The sequence below is a fragment of the Mercenaria mercenaria genome, unplaced genomic scaffold (assembly GCF_021730395.1).
Source record: "Mercenaria mercenaria strain notata unplaced genomic scaffold, MADL_Memer_1 contig_1259, whole genome shotgun sequence".
Classification (NCBI taxonomy): Eukaryota; Metazoa; Mollusca; class Bivalvia; order Venerida; family Veneridae; genus Mercenaria; species Mercenaria mercenaria.
Window position 1 is genome coordinate 13,681 of NW_026459238.1, and position 24,582 is coordinate 38,262.

Sequence of the window (24,582 nt, forward strand, 5' to 3'; positions counted from 1 at the left end):
GGGAGAAAAAAGGAATTTCTCTTTCTGTTAGTTAGTGTCATAAAATTCTAAACCTGATAACTGTCTCATTAATGTAGTAATATTATTTGTGAACTGGTTGAATTGCTTTAACATGAAGTTTGTACAAACAAGAATTTTAAAAGGGATTTCAAATTATACTGTTGCATAAATGGGAATTAAAAAAAAAAAATAATGAAAAAAAAAGTTTAATATTTAAGTTCCATTTTCTCTATTTAACAAATGAATAATGTGATGAGGTGGAGCTTTAGTCTTTAGCCACCATGAAACCTAAATTGTCATATATGATTATGAAAATGTTTCAAGAACAAAATGATTGTATGAAACCCTTTATCTGTGCAAAAAGACTCGATGGTTAGTATATACACTAAATAAACAGTGTCTATATAGAGGATATTTGTTTGTTTTAGTGTAAGATTGAAATATCTTTCACGAGTTAACAATGGATGCAATATTTTCACAAGTGGCATAGCCACAAGTGAAAATGTAACATATGGTGTTCATGAGTGAAAGACCTTTTGATCTTAGTACAATGTTTTACTCATGTTTTTACTTAATCTACTCATTTTATAGTTTCATACCAGTAGGGTCTTCCTCCACCATTTAATAAAGCTTTAATGTCACAGTATGACCTATAATTGTGTCGGTACCATGTTAAATCCAATAAAAACAAACATTTTAACCCATACCAGTGAAAAACATATTTGATATTTTTCACTGTGAAAATACCAGATACATTTCCCTCATAATATTTCAATAATTCACTGAAAAACATTATAAATGGCCAGTATGTATATACAGACATACCTGTAAATGCCAGAGATTTTTCACTCTTATATTTCAGTAATTCACTGAAAAACATTATAAATGACTAATATGTACAGAAATAATACCTTTAGTGTTAACAGTATCTGATTAAAAGGCAGGAAACGTAATTAACCCTTAGCCTGCTGGCGGCAGGTGATTCAGCCTTTGCGACCAGTGCAGACCAAGGTCAGACTGCACATCCGTGCAGTCTGATCATGGTCTACACTGTTCGCTATTCAGACAGTAAGTTTTCAGTGAACATCCCTTTGATTAACAAGTGGTACTGCCCAAATTGAAAGATGGACCAGTCCATTTTAGAAATATACCAGGGTAAAAGTTAAGTAGACAGCTGCACAAATATTATCCACACAGACAGAAATACTGTAACTGCACAGTGATTCTATCAGTTGGTGTGCCTTTCCTTGCTTCGCTTGGCAGAAAACATAAATTTGATGTAAATCCCACACTTAAAATGGTTTCTTCTCATTTCATGGTAGATACTCTTATTTATGCCGTTGCAATCTGTCTGTAAACCAGTAAGCCTGTCTTGTAAAAAGTCTGGATGTGTACATGATTAACATACAAAACAAAACGCTACATAGGCATGAAAATTATATATTGTCTGCTAACATGGTCAAAACAGATTGAAGGGGTACTTTAGCGTACTGCTGGCGGCAAGTGATTTTGCCTTTGCGACCAGTGCAGACCAAGATCAGCCTGCACATTCGTGCAGTCTGATCATGGTCTGCACTGTTTGCTATTCAGTCAGTAAATTTTCAGTAAACACCCCTTTAAATAGTAAGTTGTACTGCCCAAATTGACTGATGGACCAGTCCATTTTAGAAATTTAGCAGGCTAAGGGTTATGGTAGTCTACCCATTATGACATTCAATAATTTCTATCTGACTAAGTATTCACATTAACCATTTTAACATTCTTTAGTTGTAAATGAAGTTCAGCATGAGACTGGCTTTCCATAAAGATCGAGAATGCCAAAATTGCCGACATACCCTTAAGTATAAAATTTGCCCACTTCTTCTAGTCTTTTGATGAGATTAGAATGACTTGTATAATAAGAGCTGTAAAATCGAATATTAAAGTGTTTAAATTGAAATTTTAATCAGGAACAGAACATAAATTGTGTGTCCCAGTACTTTGCCTATCATAATCTTGTGATATTTATAGGTTATACAATTGGGATATAGTAAAAAACAACATTTCCATGTTGGTAAAACCTTGCTGGTTTCATCAATTTCCAGAATGTTTTACATTAATTTTATACATAATTATATCAAGCAGACCTTTACTCGCTTACAACCCTATAATATGTAGAACTATAATGATTGTAACTAAACTTTCGGAGTGTATAATTTCGATCAGGTTTTTTCAGAAAAGATAATGTTCCCCCAAAGTACTACCTATGTATTTCATAGTACACAAGGTTATGCTGTTGGGATAAATCAAAAGAACATTTATACTGTTGTTTAGACTTTGTACAACTGAACAATTATTAAAATGTTGTACATAGTATTTTTAAGATGGATTATTTTATGCAAGTATTTATGAAATGCATTAATGAACTTTGTCTGCTAGTATAGTAGGAATCCTGATTCTTTTGAAATTACACTATTTAGATATAAGAAAACGATGTTTGAAGGTGTAAAAATTGTCCAAATTGCTTGTAAACTATTGATTGGGAAATAGGTTTTAGTTTTGTGTGCTTTGTTGGCAAATAAAACACGGTTTTGAGTTCAGATGCGTAGTAATATGACCATGAAGGCTGAATATTTCCATTCTAACATGTTTGAATTACACCAGGAAGGGATACTAGACTGGAATCCTTTTTCAGTTCGAATAGCCGAAAGTAGGTCATTTCGCGAAACATGATTTAATCGACAAGAAAATACACAATAAACTCCTTCTTTGTTTATATAAAAGAAAATCTTAGAAGTGTTAGAACTGGATTTTAATGAAACTTCATAGGAATATGTTGGGTAACTGTGAAAAAATACATACTGCAGTGTTCTTAAATTAGGAGCAGAAAGTTATTTTGTGCCTCAGCACTTCGCTTGTCATATCTCCTGGAATTACAGGTTAAATACAGTAACTGTTGGGATTATGGTAAGAAACATTTCCGCATCTTGGTCAGATTATGTTAATACTTCATTACTTTCAACAGCATGTATGCTGTAGAAGCTGTCCCAGAACTTTGCCTGTCATGTCTTCTCATGTAATAGGTTATACATTTGGGATATAGTTAAAAGTCAACATTTCCATGTTGGTCAGACTTTGTTGGACTGCCCGATTTCCAGAATGTTGTACATTCTTTCTTTTGCAGAAACTCTCCTTCAAATATTTTCTTACTACTTACTTACTACCTGTGTATTATTTGTACACGTGGTTATGTGAACTTGTAAAGGAACATTTCCATGTTGGTCAGACTGTTAGACTGACCAATTTCCAGAATGTTTCACATTCTTTATGTTGCGAAACTTTTTTCTAAACATTCTTTCTCCTGTAAAGCCTCTCTGTAAAATGTTATGTTGCAGTGGGTATTTAAAAAAAAAGGTTATATTCCCAACTTACTACCTGTGTATTTTATAGTGCACAAGGTTATGCTGATGGGATAAAGCAAAAGGAATGTTTCCATGTTGGTCAGACTTTTGACTGACCAATTTCCAGAATGTTGTACAGTCTGTCTTTTACGAAACTCTTTTCTAAACATTCTTTCACCTGTAAAGCGTCTGCAAAATGTTGCATTGATGTGGGTATTTCAAAAAAAAGGTTACATTCCCAACTTACTACCTGTGGATTTTATACTACATAAGGTTATGCTGATGGGATAAAGAAAAAGGAATGTTTCCATGTTGGTCAGACTTTGTTGGATTGATCAATTTCCAGAATGTTGTACATTCTTTCTTTTGCAGAAACTTTCTTTCACTTTGGTTCTCTGCAAAATGTTTGTGGGGGTATTTAAAAAAAAGCTTACTACCTGTGTATTCTAGAGTACACAAGGTTATAATGATGGGATAAAGCAAACATGTAAAAGAACAATCATTTCCATGTTGGTCAGACTTTGTTAGATTGACCAATTTCCAGAATGTTGTACAGTCTGTTCTCTTGTAAAACGTTACTGATGTGGATGTTTTAAAAAATGGTTATGTTCCCAACTTACTACCTGTGTATTTTATACTACACAAGGTTATGCTGATGGGATAAAGCAAAAGGAATGTTTCCATGTTGGTTAAATCTTGTTGGATTGATCAATTTCCAGAATGTTGTACATTTATTCTTTTGCAGAACCTTTCCTTCACATTACTTCCTGCTGTAAAATGTCCCTGCAAATGATATTTGATGTTTGTATTTTGAAAAAAGGTTATGTTCCCAACTTACTACCTGTGTATTTTGTAGTGCACAAGGTTATGCTGATGGGATAAAGCAACGCTTGAAAAGGAACATAAATTTCCATGTTGGTCAGACTTTGTTGGACTGACCAATTTCCAGAATGTTGTACAGTCTGTCTTTTGCAGACCTTTCTTTCACATAGTATATTTTATAATGTTCTCTTGTAAAATGTTCCTGATGTGGGTATATAATTTCAGAAAAGGTTATGTTCCCAACTTACATCCTGTGTATTTTATACTACACAAGGTTTTGCTGATGGGATAAAGCAAAAGGAATGTTTCCATGTTGGTTAAATCTTGTTGGATTGATCAATTTCCAGAATGTTGTACATTTATTCTTTTGCAGAACCTTTCCTTCACATTACTTCCTGCTGTAAAATGTCCCTGCAAATGATATTTGATGTTTGTATTTGAAAAAAGGTTATGTTCCCAACTTACTACCTGTGTATTTTGTAGTGCACAAGGTTATGCTGATGGGATAAAGTAAAAGGAACATTTCCATGTTGGTCAGACTTTGTTGGACTGACCAATTTCCAGAATGTTGTACATGAGTCTGTCCTTTGCAGACCTTTCTTTCACATAGTATATTTTATAATGTTCTCTTGTAAAATGATCCTGATGTGGGTATATAATTTCAGAAAGGGTTATGTTCCCAACTTACTACCTGTGTATTTTATACTACACAAGGTTATGCTGATGGGATAAAGCAAAAGGAATGTTTCCATGTTGGTTAAATCTTGTTGGATTGATCAATTTCCAGAATGTTGTACATTCTTTCTTTTGCAGAACCTTTCTTTCACATATTTCCCCCTGTAAAATGTCCCTGCAAATGATATTTGATGTTTGTATTTTCAAAAAATTATGTTCCCAACTCACTACCTGTGTTTTTTATAGTACACACAAGGTTATGCTGATGGGATAAAGCAAAACGTGTAAAGGAACATTTCCATGTTGGTCAAACTTTGTTAGATTGACCAATTTCCAGGATGTTGTACAGTCCGTCTTTTGCAGACCTTTCTTTCACATAGTATATTTTATAATGTTCTCAAAGACTTGTAAAATGTTCCTGTATTTCAGAAAAGGTTATGTTCCCAATTTACTACCTGTATTTTATTGTATTTTATACCACACAAGGTTATGCTGATGGGATAAAGTAAAAGGAATGTTTCCATGTTGGTTAAGCTTTGTCGGATTGACAAACTTGCAAATTTTTTCTTTCACATTCTTTCTCTTGTAAAAAGTCTTTTTACAAAATATTACATTGATGTGAGTATTTCAAGAAAAGGTTACGTTCCCAACTTACTACCTGTTTATTTTATAGTAAACCAGGTTATGCTGATGGGATAAAGCAAAAGGAATGTTTCCATGTTGGTTAAATTTTGTTGGATTGATCAATTTCCAGAATGTTGTACATGATTTATTTTGCCAAAAAAAAATCTTTAACATTCTTTCTCCTGTAAAAAAGTCTTTGCAAAATGTTCCTGATGTAAGTATTTTAAGAAAAGGCTATGTTCCCAACTTACTACCTGTGTATATTATACTACACAAGATAATGCTGATGGGATAAAGCAAAAGGAATGTTTCCATGTTGGTTAAGCTTTGTTAGACTGACCAATTTCCAGAATGTGGTACATTATTTCTTTTGCAGAACTTTTCTGTCACATTCTTTCTCCTGTAAAGAGTCTTTGCAAAATGTTACATTGATGTGAGTATTTCAAGAAATGTATATGTTCCCATATCACAGCCTGTGTAATTTTTAGCAGACATTTTAGGTCATGCTGATGGGATAAAACAAAACTTGTAAAGGAACATTTCCATGTTGGTTAGACTTAGTTGGACTGACCAATTTCCAGAATGTTGTACAGTCTGTCTTTTGCAGTACCTTTCTTTCACATCTTTTCTCTTGTAAAATGTCCCAGCAAAAAGTTGCATTGATGCGAGTATTTCAAAAAGCAGTTATGTTCCCAGCTTACTAAAGAAATGTTTCCATGTTGGTTAGACTTTGTTAGACTGACCAATTTCCAGGATGTTGTACATTATTTCTTTTGCAGAACCTTTATTTCAGATTCTTTCTCCAGTAAAAAGTCTTTGCAAAATGTTACATTGAGTATTTCAAGAAAAGTTTATGCTCCCAACTTAATATTGATGTGTTTTATAGTGCACAAAGTTATGCTTAACCTTGTAAAGGAACATTTCCATGTTGGTCAGACTTTCTTGGACTGATTTACTAGCGACTATTTCGATATTTCCAGTTCTTCCATGATTTCAAAATTGTGGGCTATAATGCTCCAAAGGACAAAACATTATCTGGAGCACTGATTTACAATAAAAGATACTGCTCCCATACCACTACCTGTGTATTTTATAGTACACACAAGGTTATGCTGATGGGATAAAGCAAAACGTGTAAAGGAACATTTCCATGTTGGTTAAGCTTTGTTCAAATGACCAATTTCCAGAAAGTTCTACAGAAGAATTTGATTGGTAAAATTTGAGTGTGTCCCAGCACTTTGCCAAAAATTACATGACATTGTGAAGTGCAAGTTATGGAAATAGGGTAATGTAAAAAAACAAAACATTTCCATGTTGGTTAGATTTTGAAGTGCTGACCAGTTTCCGTTAATATTGTCAGAATATAAGAAGCACTTTATATATCTTAGTCACTGTTAAAGGAACATTTTGATTAATTAGTTATGTGGTGGCTGGATTGAAATGTTCTCCCCCCCCCCCCCCCCCCCCCACACACATATTTATATTAAACATTACTTTTTTATCCATTTAACAGAGTTTTTTTTGCTAATTTGCAGCTTTATTTTGCAAAAACTTGATATAAACTAGACATCATTCTGTGTCCCAGGTGGTTCTGGGACACCTGTTGTCTATAGAAAAAATGGAACCAGAGTTTTACCTTTGCATTATCATAAGAGGAAACTAATAGGGTCAGAACAGTCTTGGTTTTGCTGTATCTCTGTGATTTATTCATGTGTTTATTCATGGATACCTTGTGTTTTTATTTTGATATATTTATAATGTTAAACCATAATTTTTCGTCCTTTTTAGTGCCGTATTATCTGTACTTTATTGCTGTGATAAATCCCAAATCAACACTGGGTCTTTAAGGGCATTTTTAAAATTTTTGAAATATTTTCAAGAATGTCAGTCTTATTGCTAAAAATGTATTTCATCATTTTAAGTTATTTTTGATTTTTAAAATAAAATTTACACATGGAACTGTTGCTTTTAAGCTAAGATACAGTTTAACAATCCATTAACAAATAAAGCCAAAATTTAAGTTAAGACTAACAACAACAACAACAACAACAACAAAACCCCCAGTATTGTTTGAAATGGATGAAATTAACAGATGAAAATACCCCATCAAAGTTGTTTCGTGAAAATAAATTCAAAACTGATCAAGGTATTTTTAATTTTAAAAGTTCCTAATTACCTCCCTTTTAAATCTTTTTTTTAAAAATGATTCCTGAGTGGTATGGGCATATATTTAAGGAGTACCAAAGGAAAAATGTTTTTATAGAAAAACTGGTTCAGACAGTAATTCATAAGCAAGTAGATCATAGTACATAATATAAAGATCAGTGAATGGTTTTGTCTGAACGAATTCTGAGAATGATGGCTTTTCTCTTTTTCATGTATCATCCTACATTGTTGCATGTCAGAGATAAATTAAGCTGGCTTCTTGAAGAATTTGAAGAGAATTTGGACTCTGGCCAGATACAGTAATGCTAAGAGGTGTAGCTAAAGTTTGCATCTAACATGAATGTTGGTCAATTGCCATATGATTAAAGTTTTCTTTGTGACCTTAAACCCATGATTTCTTCTACAGTTCAACTTTGGTCACTCAGACTCAAAGGGACAAGTAAAATTTGTTCAAGTAATTTTGGTTTGAGCGAATAAAGTTTGACTGTACATTCAGTTTCAAGATATTTTAAATTATTTTTTTTGTCGTGTCATTTTCAAGTTTTATGTTCCCAGACAAATTTTGGCGTGAAAAGGGGAGAATAAGTATGCAGATGAAAACTCATTTTTAGCTCGACTATTCGAAGGATAAGTAGAGCTATACTACTCACCACGGCGTCAGCGTCGGCGTCACACCTTGGATAAGTTTTTCGTACTAGTCCACATTTTGACAAAGTCTATTGAGATAAAGCTTTGAAACTTTCAACACTAAATGTGTACCATCATAAGAAATCTTGGTTAAGTTTTTCGTACCAGGACGCATTTTGTGTAAAGTGTTTGACGTACGACTGTTATTACTTGTTTATTATAACAGTCTGTATCTGTAAGCAAGGGTACATAACTCTGTCAACTATTTTGCCTGAATTATGGCCCTTTTTGGACTTGGAAATTGGTTCAGTTTTCATACAAGTCAAGTTTTGTCAAAACTATTTGACATTGGGCTTTGAAACTTTTAACACTTGTTTATCACCATGGTTTCCATCTGTAGGCAAGAGTACATAACTCTGTCAAGTATTTTGGATGAATTATTGCCCTTTTTGGACATGGAAATCATTTATGTTTCCCATACCATTCCATATTTTGTCTAAACTGTTTGATATATGGCTTTAAAACTTTGAACTCTTGCTTACCATCATGGTCACAATACATTGCCATATAGTGCAAGACTTATCCAAATCCACAAATGCAGGTGCATTGTTTGTCTTATCAGTCTGAAAATATCTGGTAGTATTTTGACCCTATACTTCTATCAATTCAGACAACTCTTTTTTTCTCAGCTTTTGATTATTTTCCACTCAGCTGAAATTTTGTCCTTTAAAATCTTTCTTGTTATCGAGAAGTTAAAAGTGTGAATAACATTAAGTATAGTCTATGGGGAAAAAAATGAGAATCTGATTCCAAGCAAGGGTTATTTAAGACCTATACAGATTTTCCCTGTTGTAATTTGTTGATGTCTTTATCACATGTGTTTCACATTAATGTATCAAGTGTGTTCCTGAATAAGCATCAGTGCTTTCAGAAACATTTCTAGCATTATTATCTTGGGCAGACTAAAAGCTAAAAAAATGTGTTTTTATGCCATACAGTTTTAACAACTAATTTTCCTGAAGATAGTTAAATGGTAAAAAGTTTAATAGAGTGCATTTTCCTAGACATATAAGAACTTTGTTGACAATTTTCACTTTTAAGGTGTGGGTTGGATTTCCTTAGATCTATTTTGCAAATGATCATCGAGGAAAATTTAACTGCGTAGAGATAATGTTAAGTGTACTTTTACTGGTAATCTGTTTTCACTTAGTCAAGACTTGAAGAGTAATTTAAGATTTCATTAGAACTTTATCAAAATGCAATAAAGGTATGCCTCTGACGGCAAGTGGTTAAGGGCCGCTGACCTCGAATCACTTGCCCCTCACCAATGTGAGTTCGGCCTCTCAGGGGACGTTGAATTTTTCATGTGACCAGGGTTTTTTCTTGCTGTTTTGGGAACATAGCCTATACCCTAAGCATTGGGAATTTTGACGCGTAAATGTTCCAAATTGGGAAATATTAAGACCCATAGGATATAGTAAGGATGTATTTAGGCACTTTCTCGTACACATTTTTCACATTGTACAACCTCTTTAACACACTGCCATTACAAAATTGTCCATAATATTTGTGCGATTTTGTTGATTTTATTTCTCAGAATGTAGATTGGGAATTTTTGCACTCATTTTGGGAAAAATACATACTTTTTGGCATTGGGAATATAGCCCAATAACGGCTATAAAAACAGCCGAAAAAAAACCCTGCTGTGAGGAAACCATCCAGCTGGCTTATGGAAGATCAGTGGTTCTACCCAGGTGCCTGCCCATGGTGAAATAATACACACAAGGGCTGGAAAGTTGCCATATGACCTTTGTGTCGATGTGATATTAAACCCAACAAAACAAACAAGTGAAATTATATTGCATTAGAAGTCTTGATGCAAGTTTGATCCTTGTGTAAGACAAATCTGTTTGTGGCAGCTTGAAATGAGACAAGTTCAGTGACTGTCACAGTTTTTGTGAATTTTTAGTCAGACTGAGTTGTTGTAAATGTTGGGAAGCTTTCAGTTTTGTCTAGAGAACAAGACAAGACATCCTTGACCATTAGGTTCTGAATTATTGTTTAATTTATATGGGTACAAAATTTCACGAATTTAACTAAAATGGGTAAAAGAATTGGTGGATTCCAAACTTTGAATATGAAATAAATAGGAATTTCACTTGTTCGTGGGGATTGACACAAGCTCAAAATCCCAGAAAAAATCGTCTCCCCACAAATTTTGTTATAATCAATGAAAAATGTTGAAAAGCAATGTTTAAACACAAGAAACGAACATTGTATTAATGGTAATATGATTTTGTTTTGCAGAACAAAGGCAAGGTCAGCGGCCAGTATCATCTTGCGTGGAGCAAATGATTTCTACTGTGATGAGATGGAGAGATCTGTACATGACGCTCTTTGTGTAGTGAGGCGTGTTCTAGAATCGAAGACTGTGGTGCCAGGAGGCGGGGCCGTAGAGGCAGCACTGTCAATCTATCTGGAAAACTATGCCACGTCATTGGTAAGTGAGAAATTTTGTATTGTTTAGGTTGTCAGAGGATTTTAGTGTCTCTATGTTTTTAATAAGAGACAGGTTGCTGACTTATAAATCACTTACCCGCCCGCTTAGCTCAGTAGGTAGAGCGTTGGTCTACGGATCGCGGGGTCACGAGTTCAATCCTCTGGCGGGGCATATGTTCTCCGTGACTATTTGATAAACGACATTGTGTCTGAAATCATTAGTCTTCCACCTCTGATACATGTGGGGAAGTTGGCAGTTACTTGCGGAGAACAGGTTTGTACTGGTACAGAATCCAGGAACACTGGTAGGTTAACTGCCCGCCGTTACATGACTGAAATACTGTTGAAAAAACGGCGTTAAACCCAAATCAATCAATCAATCAATCAATCAATATAAATCACTTGCCCCTCACTGCTGTGGGTATGAAACATTGCTCCATGCAGGAAGCCATCCATTTGATTTGTTTGCCTACAAAAATGAAGGTGTCGAGGTCATGCGACATTGTCCAACAGTGTCATCTTTTTGGTTATGTAACTAAATTATGAACTGATCTGTATTTCAGGGTTCTAGAGAACAGCTGGCCATTGCTGAGTTTGCACGTTCGCTGCTGGTTATACCAAAACAGTTGGCTGTGAACGCAGCACAGGACTCCACTGATCTGGTAGCGAAACTGAGGGCTTACCACAACATGTCTCAAGTGAAACAAGATCAGAGAGAACTAAGGATGTAAGTGTTAAGGATTCAAGAAATTCACTTGTCCGCTCATATATGTAGAAGTCAGCACCTGGCAGGTGGAACTTGCTGTAGTACTCCACCTGCAGGATGTGAGATGTTGGACCAAAAATAAAATAAATGCTGTTAAAACAGAGCTGTGCAGATAAGAAGTTGATTAATTGTTAGCAACTCAAAAATGTGACCAGTTTCATTATAGTACAAAATCATGATCACATTAGCTGTATGCTGCATAGTCCATGTCAAGATTTCCATAAGTTATGCTTTTACCAGACTTTAAAGACTCTGGGTAAACATCCTTTTTTCTTAGTGAATTGCAGGAAAAATTTGAAATTGCAGCAGTATTAGTGAGAATTCTTGGTAGTTCGTCATGTAGGATGACTCGCTTTCAAATAATTTGTCATGTTTTGTAGTCTTAGTTTGAAGACCAGTCTTAAAATGCAAAATGTTGTGCTCAGAAAACATCCAATGAGATGTCAGAATGGGTTTTCAAACTTCATATATATAGTAATATACATGTAAATACATTTGAGTTAGATGTTTGTCTGGTAGGGAATGAATGGCATCTGAGACTAAAGTACAACAGTACAGCAAGAGGCCTATCAAAGAGTTTGGTTCTCTAGTAATGTAATATAAATGCTGTAAGTGAGCTCTACGTACACGTAGTGCGACATTTTTAGCTCACCTGTCACAAAATGACAAGGTGAGCTTTTGTGATCGCGCGGTGTCCGTGCGTGCGTGCGTGCGTGCGTAAACTTTTGCTTGTGACCACTCTAGAGGTCACATTTTTCATGGGATCTTTATGAAAGTTGGTCAGAATGTTCATCTTGATGATATCTAGGTCAAGTTCGAAACTGGGTCAAGTGCCTTCAAAAACTAGGTCAGTAGGTCTAAAAATAGAAAAACCTTGTGACCTCTCTAGAGGCCATATATTTCAAAAGATCTTCATGAAAATTGGTCAGAATGTTCACCTTGATGATATCTAGGTCAAGTTCGAAACTGGGTTACGTGCCGTCAAAAACTAGGTCAGTAGGTCTAAAAATAGAAAAACCTTGTGACCTCTCTAGAGGCCATATATTTCATAAGATCTTCATGAAAATTGGTCAGAACGTTCATCTTGATGATATCTAGGTCAAGTTCGAAACTGGGTCACGTGCCATCAAAAACTAGGTCAGTAGGTCAAATAATAGAAAAACCTTGTGACCTCTCTAAAGGCCACATGTTTCATGGGATCTGTATCAAAGTTGGTCTGAATGTTCATCTTGATGATATCTAGGTCAAGTTCGAAACTGGGTCATGTGCGGTCAAAAACTAGGTCAGTAGGTCTAAAAATAGAAAAACCTTGTGACCTCTCTAGAGGCCATATATTTCATGAGATCTTCATGAAAATTGGTCAGAATGTTCACCTTGGTGATATCTAGGTCAAGTTCGAAAGTGGGTCACGTGCATTCAAAAACTAGGTCAGTAGGTCAAATAATAGAAAAACCTTGTGACCTCTCTGGAGGCCATATTTTTCATGGGATCTGTATGAAAGTTGGTCTGAATGTTCAACTTGATGATATCTAGATCAAGTTCGAAACTGGGTCACGTGCGGTCAAAAACTAGGTCAGTAGGTCTAAAAATAGAAAAACCTTGTGACCTCTCTAGAGGCCATATATTTCATGAGATCTTCATGAAAATTGGTCAGAATGTTCACCTTGATGATATCAAGGTCAAATTCGAAAGTGGGTCACGTGCCTTCAAAAACTAGGTCAGTAGGTCAAATAATAGAAAAACCTTGTGACCTCTCTAGAGGCCATATATTTCATGAGATCTTCATGAAAATTGGTCAGAATGTTCACCTTGATGATATCTAGGTCAAGTTCGAAAGTGGGTCACATGCCTTCAAAAACTAGGTCAGTAGATCAAATAATAGAAAAACCTTGTGACCTCTCTGGAGGCCATATTTTTTACACAGGATCTGTATGAAAGTTGGTCTGAATGTTCAACTTGATGATATCTAGGTCAGTTTCGAAAGTGGCTCACGTGCCATCAAAAACTAGGTCAGTAGGTCAAATAATAGAAAAACCTTGTGACCTCTCTAAAGGCCATATTTTTCATGGGATCTGTATGAAAGTTGGTCTGAATGTTCATCTTGATGATATCTAGGTCAAGTTCGAAACAGGGTCATGTGCAGTCAAAAACTAGGTCAGTAGGTCTAAAATTAATAAAATCTTTTGACCTCTCTAGAGGCCATATTTTTCAATGGATCTTCATGAAAATTGATCTGAATGTTCACCTTGATGATATCTAGGTCAAGTTTGAAACTGGTTCATGTGCCTTAAAAAATAGGTCAGTAGGTCAAATAATAAAAAAACCTTGTGACCTCTCTAGAGGCCATACTTTTCATGGGATCTGTATGAAAGTTGGTCTGAATGTTCATCTTGATGATATCTAGGTCAAGTTTGAAACTGGGTCAACTGCGGTCAAAAACTAGGTCAGTAGGTCTAGAATTATTAAAATCTTTTGACCTCTCTAGAGGCCATATTTTTCAATGGATCTTCATGAAAATTGATCTGAATGTTCACCTTGATGATATCTAGGTCACTTTCAAAACTGGGTCACGTGCTTTCAAAAACTAGGCCAGTAGGTATAAAAATTGAAAAACCTTGTGACCTCTCTAGAGGCCATATTTTTCATGAGATCTTCATGAAAATTAGTGATAATGTTCACCTTGATGATATCTAGATAAAATTCAAAACAGGGTCACGTACCTTTGAAAACTAGGTTAATAGGTCAAATAATAGAAAAACCTTGTGACCTCTCTAGAGACCATATTTTTCAATGGATCTTCTTGAAAATTGGTCAGAATTTTTATCTTGATAATATCTAGGTCAAGTTCAAAACTGGGTCACATGAGCTCAAAAACTAGGTCACTATGTCAAATAATAAAAAAAAACAACGTCATACTCAAAACTGGGTCATGTGGGAAGAGGTGAGCGATTCAGGACCATCATGGTCCTCTTGTTTAATTTTTGTTGGCAGAAACTTGCAAAACTACCGTACTTTTTCATGGGGACAAAAGTTTATTGGTTTGGAAATTATTATTTTTAAACCTGAAAATTCCAGTTTTGAGTTTTCTCACAATATATACGCTGTTCCTTTTGTAGGGTTGGACTGGACTTGTACAAGGGAGTCGTCAGAGATAACAAGAAAGCCGGTGTCCTAGAACCAGCCATCTCAAAGATAAAATCCCTGAAGTTTGCCACCGAAGCCGCTATTACCATCCTCAGGATCGACGATATGATCAAATTAGCGCAGGAACAGAAACAAGGCAGTGCTTATCAGCAGGCACTCAGATCTGGACAATTATAACTTTAATTAATGAATAGTCGGCTTATGTTGATAGTAGAATTTTTTTTCGAACAAATGAGTAAAAGAAGGCCAATAAAAATGCATATTTATAGAATTCAGACATGAAATGGTACTCGGATAAAGAAGTACACAAAGCAATGTGTTGAGATATGAGAGTGAAAATAACGGAACTTCAATCAGTAACACAGTAAATTGTAGTTTTGTCATAAAAATACTCTAAAAAATTCATTGAAGAAATTTGCAAATATGAAGTCTTGGGCAGTAATATTGGTAGATAGGATGAGATTGATAATTCAGTTTGTTTATCTGTGTATAAGGTCTAAGACTTCTCATATAATGTCATTCTTTTGTGAGTGAAAAAAAAAACAACATCAAAATATATATGTTTGGATATAACAATATTTGATATATATTTGTACTGTTTTGTCATCGGTGAGCATTAAGAAGTGATAAGCGCTATTTTGGGCTGTCAGTTGAATGGCTGCCATGTCTGTTTGAATTTACTTATTTAAATGATACTAAGTGCTAAATGCATTTTAAAATAATTGAATCACAATTTTCTAGACAGTCTATATATGCAAACTGTCTATATTCAGAGAATGTCAAATATGTCTGGGAGAATCTTTAAGTACTTTACTGACAGTTTTAAGTCATCTGGAGTAAATAGATCTACATTTTGAAGGGTATTTATCACTTATAAAATTAAATGTGCTGTAATGCTGGAATACAAATAATGTGTTCGGATTATTTTTGTCACGATTTATTTATTTACAAATCCATCCTGTCATTATTTCATTGTGATGCTTTTCTCTTTTTTTTGTATGAGCTAATAAAAGTTTTTATAGTATTTACAGTGTTGTTGAAATTTTATAATAAAAAGCTTCGAGATAAAGCTGGAAATAAGCGCATCTGTTTATGTTGCAAAGTTTGTTAAAATGAGCCGCGCCATGATAAAACCAGCATAGTGGCATCCGCTCAGTCTGGTCAGGATCCATGCTGTTAGCTTTCTAAGTCTATTGCAATTAGAGAAACCGTTAGCAAACAGCATGGATCCTGACCAGACTGCACAGATGCGAAGGCTGGTCTGGATCCATGCTGGCCGCAAAGTCACTATGTTGGTTTTCTCATGGCGCGGCTCAAATGGTATTGGTTCTCCACGCAAAGCTAAAAAAAAGAAAATCGAACTAAGATTCTGCATGGGCCTTACAGTTTTCAGTGAATTTGGTATTTTAACTTCTTGAGTTGGTGTAAAACAGTTACACTCGAATGCACCAAAGTGGATTCTAAAGTTTAAAATATCGGACCCTTTTTATAAACGTATGAATTGCTTTATGCATAGTTCAGTCTGTTGCATCCTGTTAAATGGTAAAACGATGTTTCACTCTACTGCACAAATGTGCAAGAGGTATAAATACTGTATACCTGCAATGAACTTCTCTTGAACAAATTGACTGATCTTCACCAAACTTGTCTGTAACTAAGCATGATTACAAACACTACACAGGGACCAGAAAGGTGAAACTCTTCAAAAAATTTGTTTGTGAAGCCCTTGAGGTTTAGGAGTATATCATCAAAACGATATATTTATGTCTCCAAAATGGGGGAGATATTGTTTTTACCTTGTCTGTCCGTCACACTTTATTTCAGATCAATAACTGGAGAACCATTTGACCTAGAACCATGAAACTTCGTAGGGCGGTAGGTCTGACGGAGTAGGCGACCCCCAATGTGTTTTTCGGTCACTCTATTAGAGATCAAGGTCATGGGCCTCAACATGGAAAACCATTTCCGGTCAATAACTTTAGAACTGCTTGACCCAGAACGTTCAGATTTCAAAGGCTGATAGGTCTTTCAGAGTAGATGACCCCTATTGATTTTGGGGTCACTCAGGCAAAGGTTAAGGTCATAGGGGCCTGAACATGGAAAGTCTTTCCGATCAGTAACAAGAACCACTAGACCCAGAATGTTGAAACTTCATAGGATGATTAGACTACCTGTTTTCAGACCAGTTACTAGAGAATTTATAGCATACAGCGGTAAACGTTGTTGTTGCAGACCAATGCGCCAGATTGGTTCAGGTCACTGACTTCTCATCACTTGCCTCTTATCGCTGTGTTTTAGCTCACCTGTAGTGAAAAGGTGAGCTTTTGTGAACGCCCTTCGTCCATCGACAATTTCTTGTGAACACGATAAGAGACCACATTTTGTAACCGATTTTAATCAAACTTGCACACAACTTGTATTAGCATAATATCTCGGTTCCTGTAGAAAACTGGCTAGATACCTTCATGGGTTCCTAGAGTTATGGCCCCTTAAAGGGCCAAAATTTGCTATTTAGGCTTGTGAACACGATATAGACCACATTTTGCAACTGACTTTAATCAAACTTGCGCACAGCTTGTGTTGGCATAATATCTCGGTGGTCCTTTCGAAGACTGGCCAGATTCCGTCATGAGTTCCAGAGTTATTGGCCCTTAAAGGGCCAGAATTTTCTATTTTGGCTTTTGCAGCCATATAGAGACTTCATTTATGGTTTGATTTGATACAAACTTGCAGAATATCTTTACAACAATAGATCTTGGATTTCATGATGAATCCGTCAGATCCAGTCATAGGTTCAGGAGTTCAGCTCCTGATTGACCCCTGAAAAAAAAAAAATTTGTTAATTTTTACCTTGTGAACGCGTTAGAAGTGACATTTTACATTCGATTTTAACCACATTACATACAACTTAAGTCGCAATAAGATCTTGGTTCCTTTCGAAAACTGGCTAGATTCCATCATGGGTTCTAGAGTAACTGCCTCTGAAAGGGGCAACATTTTCTATTCTGGCCCTTTCAGCCATATAGGGTTTCATTTATGCTTCGATTTGATACAACTTTGCACAGAACGTTTATCTTGATGATCTGTAGGCCAAGTTGGGTCATGTGGGGTCAAAAACTAGGTTACCAGGTCAAATCAAAGGAAAAGCTTGTTAACACCATAAAGGCCACATTTATGACACTTGGTATCTTCATGAATCTTGGTCAGAATGTTGATGTTGATGATTCCAAGGCCAGATTCAAAACTGGGTCCTCTAGGGTCAAAAATTATGTCACATGCGCTAATCAAAGGGAAAGATTGTTAACACTTGAGGCCATATTTATGACCCTATCTTCATGAAACTTGTTAAGAATGTTTATCTTGATGATTCCTAGGCTAAGTTCGAAACCGGGTCATGTTTGGTCAAAAACTGGGTCACCACTCAAAGGAAAAGCTTGTTAACATTGTAGAGGCCACATTTATAACCCTATCTTCATGAAACTTGGTCAGAATATTTATCTTGATTCCAAGGGTAAGTTTAACAGGTGAGTGACTGAAAGAAAAAAAAGCTGCAAACCAGTGGCAAGGGAATGCATGGGCCATCCAGGAAAATTACCCTATTGTTTCGGTGGTCACGAGGTCGATCCCCAAGTGATCGAAAACGGTGCACGATTGTTTTCGCCAAGTACAGTCAAACTTCATATCACGAACGCCTGTGATTAGTAGATAACCAATAAAGGTGAAAAGCCATATTGACGTTGAGGGTTCAAATGATTTTGAATAAGAATACTTTGGCTAGGACTGTCGGACTTTGCAGAATAATTTCCAGAGGGCGTGGTCACTCTTCCCTATATGTATATAGTGGAAACTTAAAAAATCCTCATATATGAAACGGCTGACCCGATTTAAAAATAATTTCACACGAGGGCTCAACGCGAAACTAGTCTAAGTGTATATAAAAATAGAAGCAGATAGACTAGTTTCGCGTTGAGCCCTCGACAAATGGTCCTTGTATGACCTTCTACCAAGATTGTTCAAATTATTTTGATTCGTCAAAAAACATGGCCGCCAGGGAATGTGGCCATTTCCCCCTACATGTATATGTTGGAAACTTAGGAAAATGAATTAATATTATTGTCAGAAGGAGCAGGTCCAATTTTGAAATAATTTTACACAAATGTTTCTTGGGTGGCCCTTTACAAAGACTGTTCACATTACTGTAAACCTAGAAACGTTCGCGAAAACTATATTTCGCGTTTTTATGACGACAGACGATTTAGCGGCTACAAAGATTCGCGGAATACGTCTGTCGCGAAATACGCTAAAACTTAATAGCTTAAGCACATAACAAACGGTCGCAGGTAAAATTACAAGTAGGGCTGCACATAAATACTAGTAATTGGTCACTTATCCTTAACACATTTTCAATTTACCCTACTTTGAGATCATAGTGGATTCCACGTTACACATTATACCATTTGTAATCACAAATCACTGTATAGCATAAGAAAAGGAAAGCAGATCAATAATTATGTCTGTACGGATTTTTTTTGTAATCAGTTTTGATCAAACAAACCTAAGCATTATTGTCTGTGATAACTGGACCATGGCTGAGCAATGTTTTAGTGTAGCAGTGTTTTAACAATAGATTTATTGTTTGATACGGTGACAAAGCCAAGGGGATTAAAATAACAGGCTCAAACAAATACATCACTATTGTCAGTGTTTCACATAATTACCAATTTTCGCTAAAATAAAATGTTTGCATATTGTCCCATTATACGATGTATTTGCTTATATCACATTTTTGCTTAAATTACTTGATCCGTGATATCATTATAATATAATATAAATATTCTATAACAAAAGCTTTCCTCATTATAAAACATTTCAATTAATAAAACTATCATGTCAATCTTTTCAGATGCCAAGCAGATTTCTATTACCGGCTTAGAATTAAACGGCAAATCATAGCATTATTGTCATGTACAATGAAAACTACAAACTTTCGCGTTTTCTAGGTAGCTAACTGGTTCGCGGCTGCAAAACTACGCGGATACACATCAGCCGCGGAAGTCGCTAACTTAAATAGCGCGAAACCATTTCTAGGTATTCTGTTTCATTAAAAAGCATTGCCTCACTTTACGCCTTATTAATGTAGTGGAAACTTTAAAGAATCTTCATGTTGATATATTGTCACATCACATCATTCCCCTAATGTCTTACCCCACGTTCACCCCCTGCCGCCCCACGCCACTCCCACCTCGACGCAGAGTACCTGCCTGTATTTACTTAATAGAATTTTTAACTGTTTAAGCAAGCAACTAAACTCAGGTGAGCGATATAGGGCCATCATGGCCCTCTTGTTTTTTTTTTGCGAACAGTTCTGATTTATTGAATGATGAGCGATTTAATAGGTCCTGTATTTTAAGAAACCTGAAATTGTTCATATGCTTCATTCAACTGCATCATGGATACAGTTTAGCGTCAACATTAAATCTCCCCTATTGGATGTATGCACGTATTGAGTTTACTATATACTGACTAAAGGTTAGAGTTAGCTTTAACATAGGTTTAATAGTGTACATTCAATGCTTGCGTACACTCAATGAGGAAGATTTAATGCCGTGCAGTTTAGTGGACGTGGCTGTTGTAGTTATTGACATCGACTTAAATTATGACGGTAGAAATAAAGGTACAGTGAACTGGATAGGCCTATATTGTCACGTTTCTTTTGTAAACAGTCCGACAATCTCGTTATCATCTGATCAAATGCAAATATACAAAGTTAAATACGTAATTGTTATTATTACTAAAATGACATGGTGGTTTTTCCCAATAAGAAAGGTAAATACCAAAAATTCTTGACCTTTCACTTTCATATAAATATTAGACGTCCTCGCATCTTATCTGCATATTGAAGATAATTCGAGTGCATACTGATCACCCTATTGCTTCAGAACTCGTACGGGAAAGGTTACTTAAAGGTTATAAAACAGAGTCAAAGGGCTGATACGGAAAATATTAACTAATGTTCTAAACCAGAGTCGAGGGTCCGAGATAGAGAAAGGTTGCTGAAGGTTTATAAAAGTAGAGTGGAGGGTCATTTACGCAGCTATGTTGTATTTTTTACTCTTGCATGTATATACAGTGCATCACGAAACGTTACAGACGACGTATACATGATATAGATTACAGCAATCATTCCCAATACTTATATACACACTGTGATAAATGATACAATATCTAAGTCAATACAAATTGAGAAGTAAAACTTCCAAAACCTCACACACCAAAAAGCACACATATACACTACACACAGCCCTCGGACGAACAAAACTTCAGTCATGTAACCAATGTTTTTTTATTCACTTTTTAATGAAATTGAGGCGAGATTCACTTTGACTGGTTTAACGAGTTAGAGTTTTGCAGCGTCCCTTATCTTCAGCCTCCTGTTAGGATTATCCGCCTTATGCATCCTTATTGTCTCCGTCAAGTAATCGTGACACGCATTCCTGTCCATAACTCTCAAAAAGAGGGGTGTGACAGTAAACGATAGATAGCGTCTTTCTTTATTGAATTAAACGAGCTGGGATTCTACAACTGCAGTGCGTTTATTCTGAAATTGTTGCCGCACACCGTGTCATTTATAATTTGGAAGATTCTGGAAAATCATGGACATGGACATGTTCATTATAACTCTGATTTGAATCAGTAACACAAATGAAAATGAACTTTACTGATATCCGTATCTCGTGTTGGACATCGTTCGTTTGATGTAAATCATTAAATGAGTTAAAGATTTCCAGCATGGTTATCAGTTAAAGGCCATTTCGAAGTTGTTCTCGGGCTGCACGGGATTAACGTTATGCAGTTTATCATCACCATAGCAACCATTCTGTACGTCTTTCCTGCTATCGTTTTCTGTATCTTTATTAGTGTCTTTCTTTTCTTCTATACTGTCCCCATGTTTCTCTTTCTCAGTGTTTATACTCGTTGTACTCGGGTCAGAGCTTGGTGGCAATAAAACTGTTGCTGCAGAATCACAAGAACTGAAAATAAATCCGAGAATATACCAGTACCGGATGTTTATAAGCTTCTTTGAGAATCTGTTTATACCCTTATACCAGGTGACCATGAGAAGCTTCGAAAGAATTTTCTTTTTCAAATTGTCTATTGACTGATTGCTTCTCGAAATAAAATTATGCTTAACAAAGAAAACATTTCGTTACTTAATCTTATTTAAAATGTTATGAATTAAATGTAAAAATATTAAGCAAACGATCTCGCTCCTTAAAATATATACCTTAAAGATTGCTGTTCATCGCTCACGTTTCCTTGACTACATTTTGCACGTCTACGTACATACAGCCCAATTAGGACAAGTGTTCCTATTAGCAATACCACGGCGAAACACACAGATACTATCAGTCCAACTTTTAAATCTGTAATGTAATGTTGTTACTATTAATAAATGTTCTGTTCAAAATGAAAAGATATGAAGCAATTTTTAATAAGGAATGGTGATTCAACTTTTAAATGAGCCGCGCCATGAGAAAACAAACATAGTGACTTTGCAACCAGCATGGATCCAGACCAGCCTGCGCATCCGCGCAGTCTGGTCAGGATCCATGCTGTTCGCTAATGGTTTCTCTAACTGCAATAGGCTTTGAAAGCGAACAGCATGGATCCTGACCAGACTGCGCAAATGCGCATGCTGGTCTGGATCCATGCTGGTCGCAAAGCCACTATGTCGGTTTTCTCATGGTGCGGTTCAAATATCTTCGGTTTTTTAGATCAAGCTAAGTTAGTTCTCAGTTTATGCGAGTTTATCTTGTTTAAAATTTAGTATTATACCTACTTTTGTTTACTTTTTCAAGCACGGACTTTTCTTGTTCAAGGTTCTGTATTTTTGTATTTTCCGTTCTCACCTCTTTCATAACCAAACCTGAAAGATATTTCGTTACATGAATTATTTACACAATGAATGTAAACGAAATAAAAAAAGATGCTCGAAATATGCAACACATGCACAGATTGTTTTCTTGAAAACGTTCCTTTAAACAAATCTTGATAGTGTTGTCATATTTTCTGGTCCTTTGGGATCACGTAGTCCATTTAAATATATGTATGTTCAGAGTTCCACTAGAGGGGGTAGGTTGTGGGGTGGGGGCGGGGGGGGGGGGGGGGGGGGGGGGGGGGGGGGAATGGGAGGGGTGAAAGGGGACATGCAGGTCGTTGCATATTTCATTACCTCTCTTGAGCAGACTCTATCAAATCGAGTTTGCAGTTAGTTTGCTTGAACCCTAAGGATCTTTTTAGAGATTTACATAACATTTGAGGTAGACCTACTGAGCATAAATTATGAGTTTTGAAATTTAACGATCATGGGCTAGGGAGGTTACAATGAGGCCCATGCTGGTTTACAAAAACACCCCAGCATTTATTTTAAGTGTCCCAATTGAAAGATGTAGAGCAAAGTCGAATTATTTGCACCGCGAACCCAGCAAACGTTTAAACATAATTAGGTAGGTTAAATACGTAATGCATTTTACAGTTTAGTTTTCTTAGGCTTATAGTCTTTGACCAGCATAGACTGCATATCGAGAATTAATATAAATCTTTAAAAACATATATTAACCACGACAAGTTGACAGAGGATTCATGAAGTGTGATTTTATTATTTGTTCGTTTTAAGTTAAACGCCGTTTTTTAACAGTATTTCAGTTATGTAACGGCGGGCAGTTAACCTAACCAATGATCCTGGATTCTGTACCAGTACAAAGATGTTCTCCGCAAGTTACTGTCAACTTCTCCACATTAATAAGTGGTGAAGGACGAATTATTTTAGACACAATACGCCTCGCCCAGGGCTCTCTGCGCTCTCCCTACTGAGCTAAGCGGGCGGGCGGGCTTTATTTTTATTCAGGTTGAAGAAATATTCTTACCCCTGCAATAAAGATGGCAGCCATTTTGTTGGTCTGCGGTGCCACAAGTTCCTTCAAACTTTTCACACGGTATGCAATATGAATCTGGCTGAGTCAAAACGAGTGGTGGAGATATACAAACAGTGTAACCTTTATTACATATATCCTGTCCACATGCAAATGTTTCAGCTTTAATGGGAGAAAGTCCATAGGGAAAGAACGCGAAAAACACGAGTGCTTTTGCAGTAAAATAATCGAAGCAGTGTATTAAATGCCTATCCATTTTGAGATCATTTGTTTGTGAATACGCGTCTTTATTTTTTTTCCATGTAAATAACTACTGATATCAGCAGGTAACCATAACGCTTCAAATGTTAAGCCTATATATTACACGGTCGATTGCTTCTCCCTCTTGCTAATGGATTTTCCAACGTACTTCTGGGTGGATTTTCCAACCTAAGGATTTTCCAAGTGGATTTTCCACTACCTCATATACTACGTTTCAGATAGAGGTTGATAAAAGACGAGAAAAAGACAGTGTCATACGGCGATAACACGTTGTATGCAAGTTGCTAATCGGCGATCAAACTTGATCGAAGGTAACATTTAAATGACCGAGCAAGAATATTTTGATTAGCTTTATTTTGCTTAATTACTTAATTTTGAAAGCGTTTATTGCTAAAAAAATACAACCATGTAAATAACTTTGGAAGATATGGTCCATCTTTAAGACCAGGACAAACACTATTTAGAGGAAATCTATCACCTAAAAATAAATTACGACTTGTTATTTTGTATCAACTAAGTTGCTAAACTGTAGGACAATTGCTACGTTTGATGTTAAAATGACAATTATTTGTAAAAGATGATTAAGTACTAATTTTGTTCACTTTAGCAGTTTTTTTTTATTTCGCCGATTGCGTTGAGCAGAAGATGTTGGTCCAATTCGATCCGACGAGGCGAGTGTTCCTTT

The 24,582-nt window shown here is 35.9% G+C and overlaps 2 protein-coding genes across 2 annotated transcripts in view; one reads left to right on the forward strand and one right to left on the reverse strand.

Moving 5' to 3' along the window:
- LOC123539771 (T-complex protein 1 subunit alpha-like) overlaps positions 1-15,727 on the forward strand; it is a gene marked incomplete at its 5' end in the record, with an annotated part of 28,390 nt that extends 12,663 nt beyond the window's left edge. The window contains 3 exon segments of the mRNA XM_053532453.1: positions 10,602-10,794; positions 11,357-11,520; positions 14,676-15,727. Coding sequence (XP_053388428.1) covers positions 10,602-10,794; positions 11,357-11,520; positions 14,676-14,880 — 562 coding nt within the window.
- Positions 15,728-20,385: 4,658 nt separating this feature from the next.
- Positions 20,386-23,997, reverse strand: LOC123541176 (uncharacterized). The gene is made up of 4 exons (XM_045326580.2): positions 23,631-23,997; positions 22,544-22,630; positions 21,989-22,127; positions 20,386-21,734 (listed from the first exon to the last, which is right to left on the reverse strand). Exons 1-4 carry the CDS (start codon positions 23,890-23,892, stop codon positions 21,500-21,502), a joined length of 723 nt encoding a protein of 240 aa, XP_045182515.2. The 5' UTR covers positions 23,893-23,997; the 3' UTR covers positions 20,386-21,499.
- Positions 23,998-24,582: the final 585 nt, after the last annotated feature.

What these genes read in the sequence shown, in the direction of transcription:
- LOC123541176 (XM_045326580.2), bottom strand. Translation starts at nt 23,892, where the DNA reads ATGGATAGGCATTTAATACACTGCTTCGATTATTTTACTGCAAAAGCA. An exon ending in CTGCCATCTTTATTGCAGGG is followed by an intron (nt 22,631 to 23,630) that starts GTAAGAATATTT and finishes AATATCTTTCAG; the next exon opens with GTTTGGTTATGAAAGAGGTG. An exon ending in GCTTGAAAAAGTAAACAAAA is followed by an intron (nt 22,128 to 22,543) that starts GTAGGTATAATA and finishes ATTACATTACAG; the next exon opens with ATTTAAAAGTTGGACTGATA.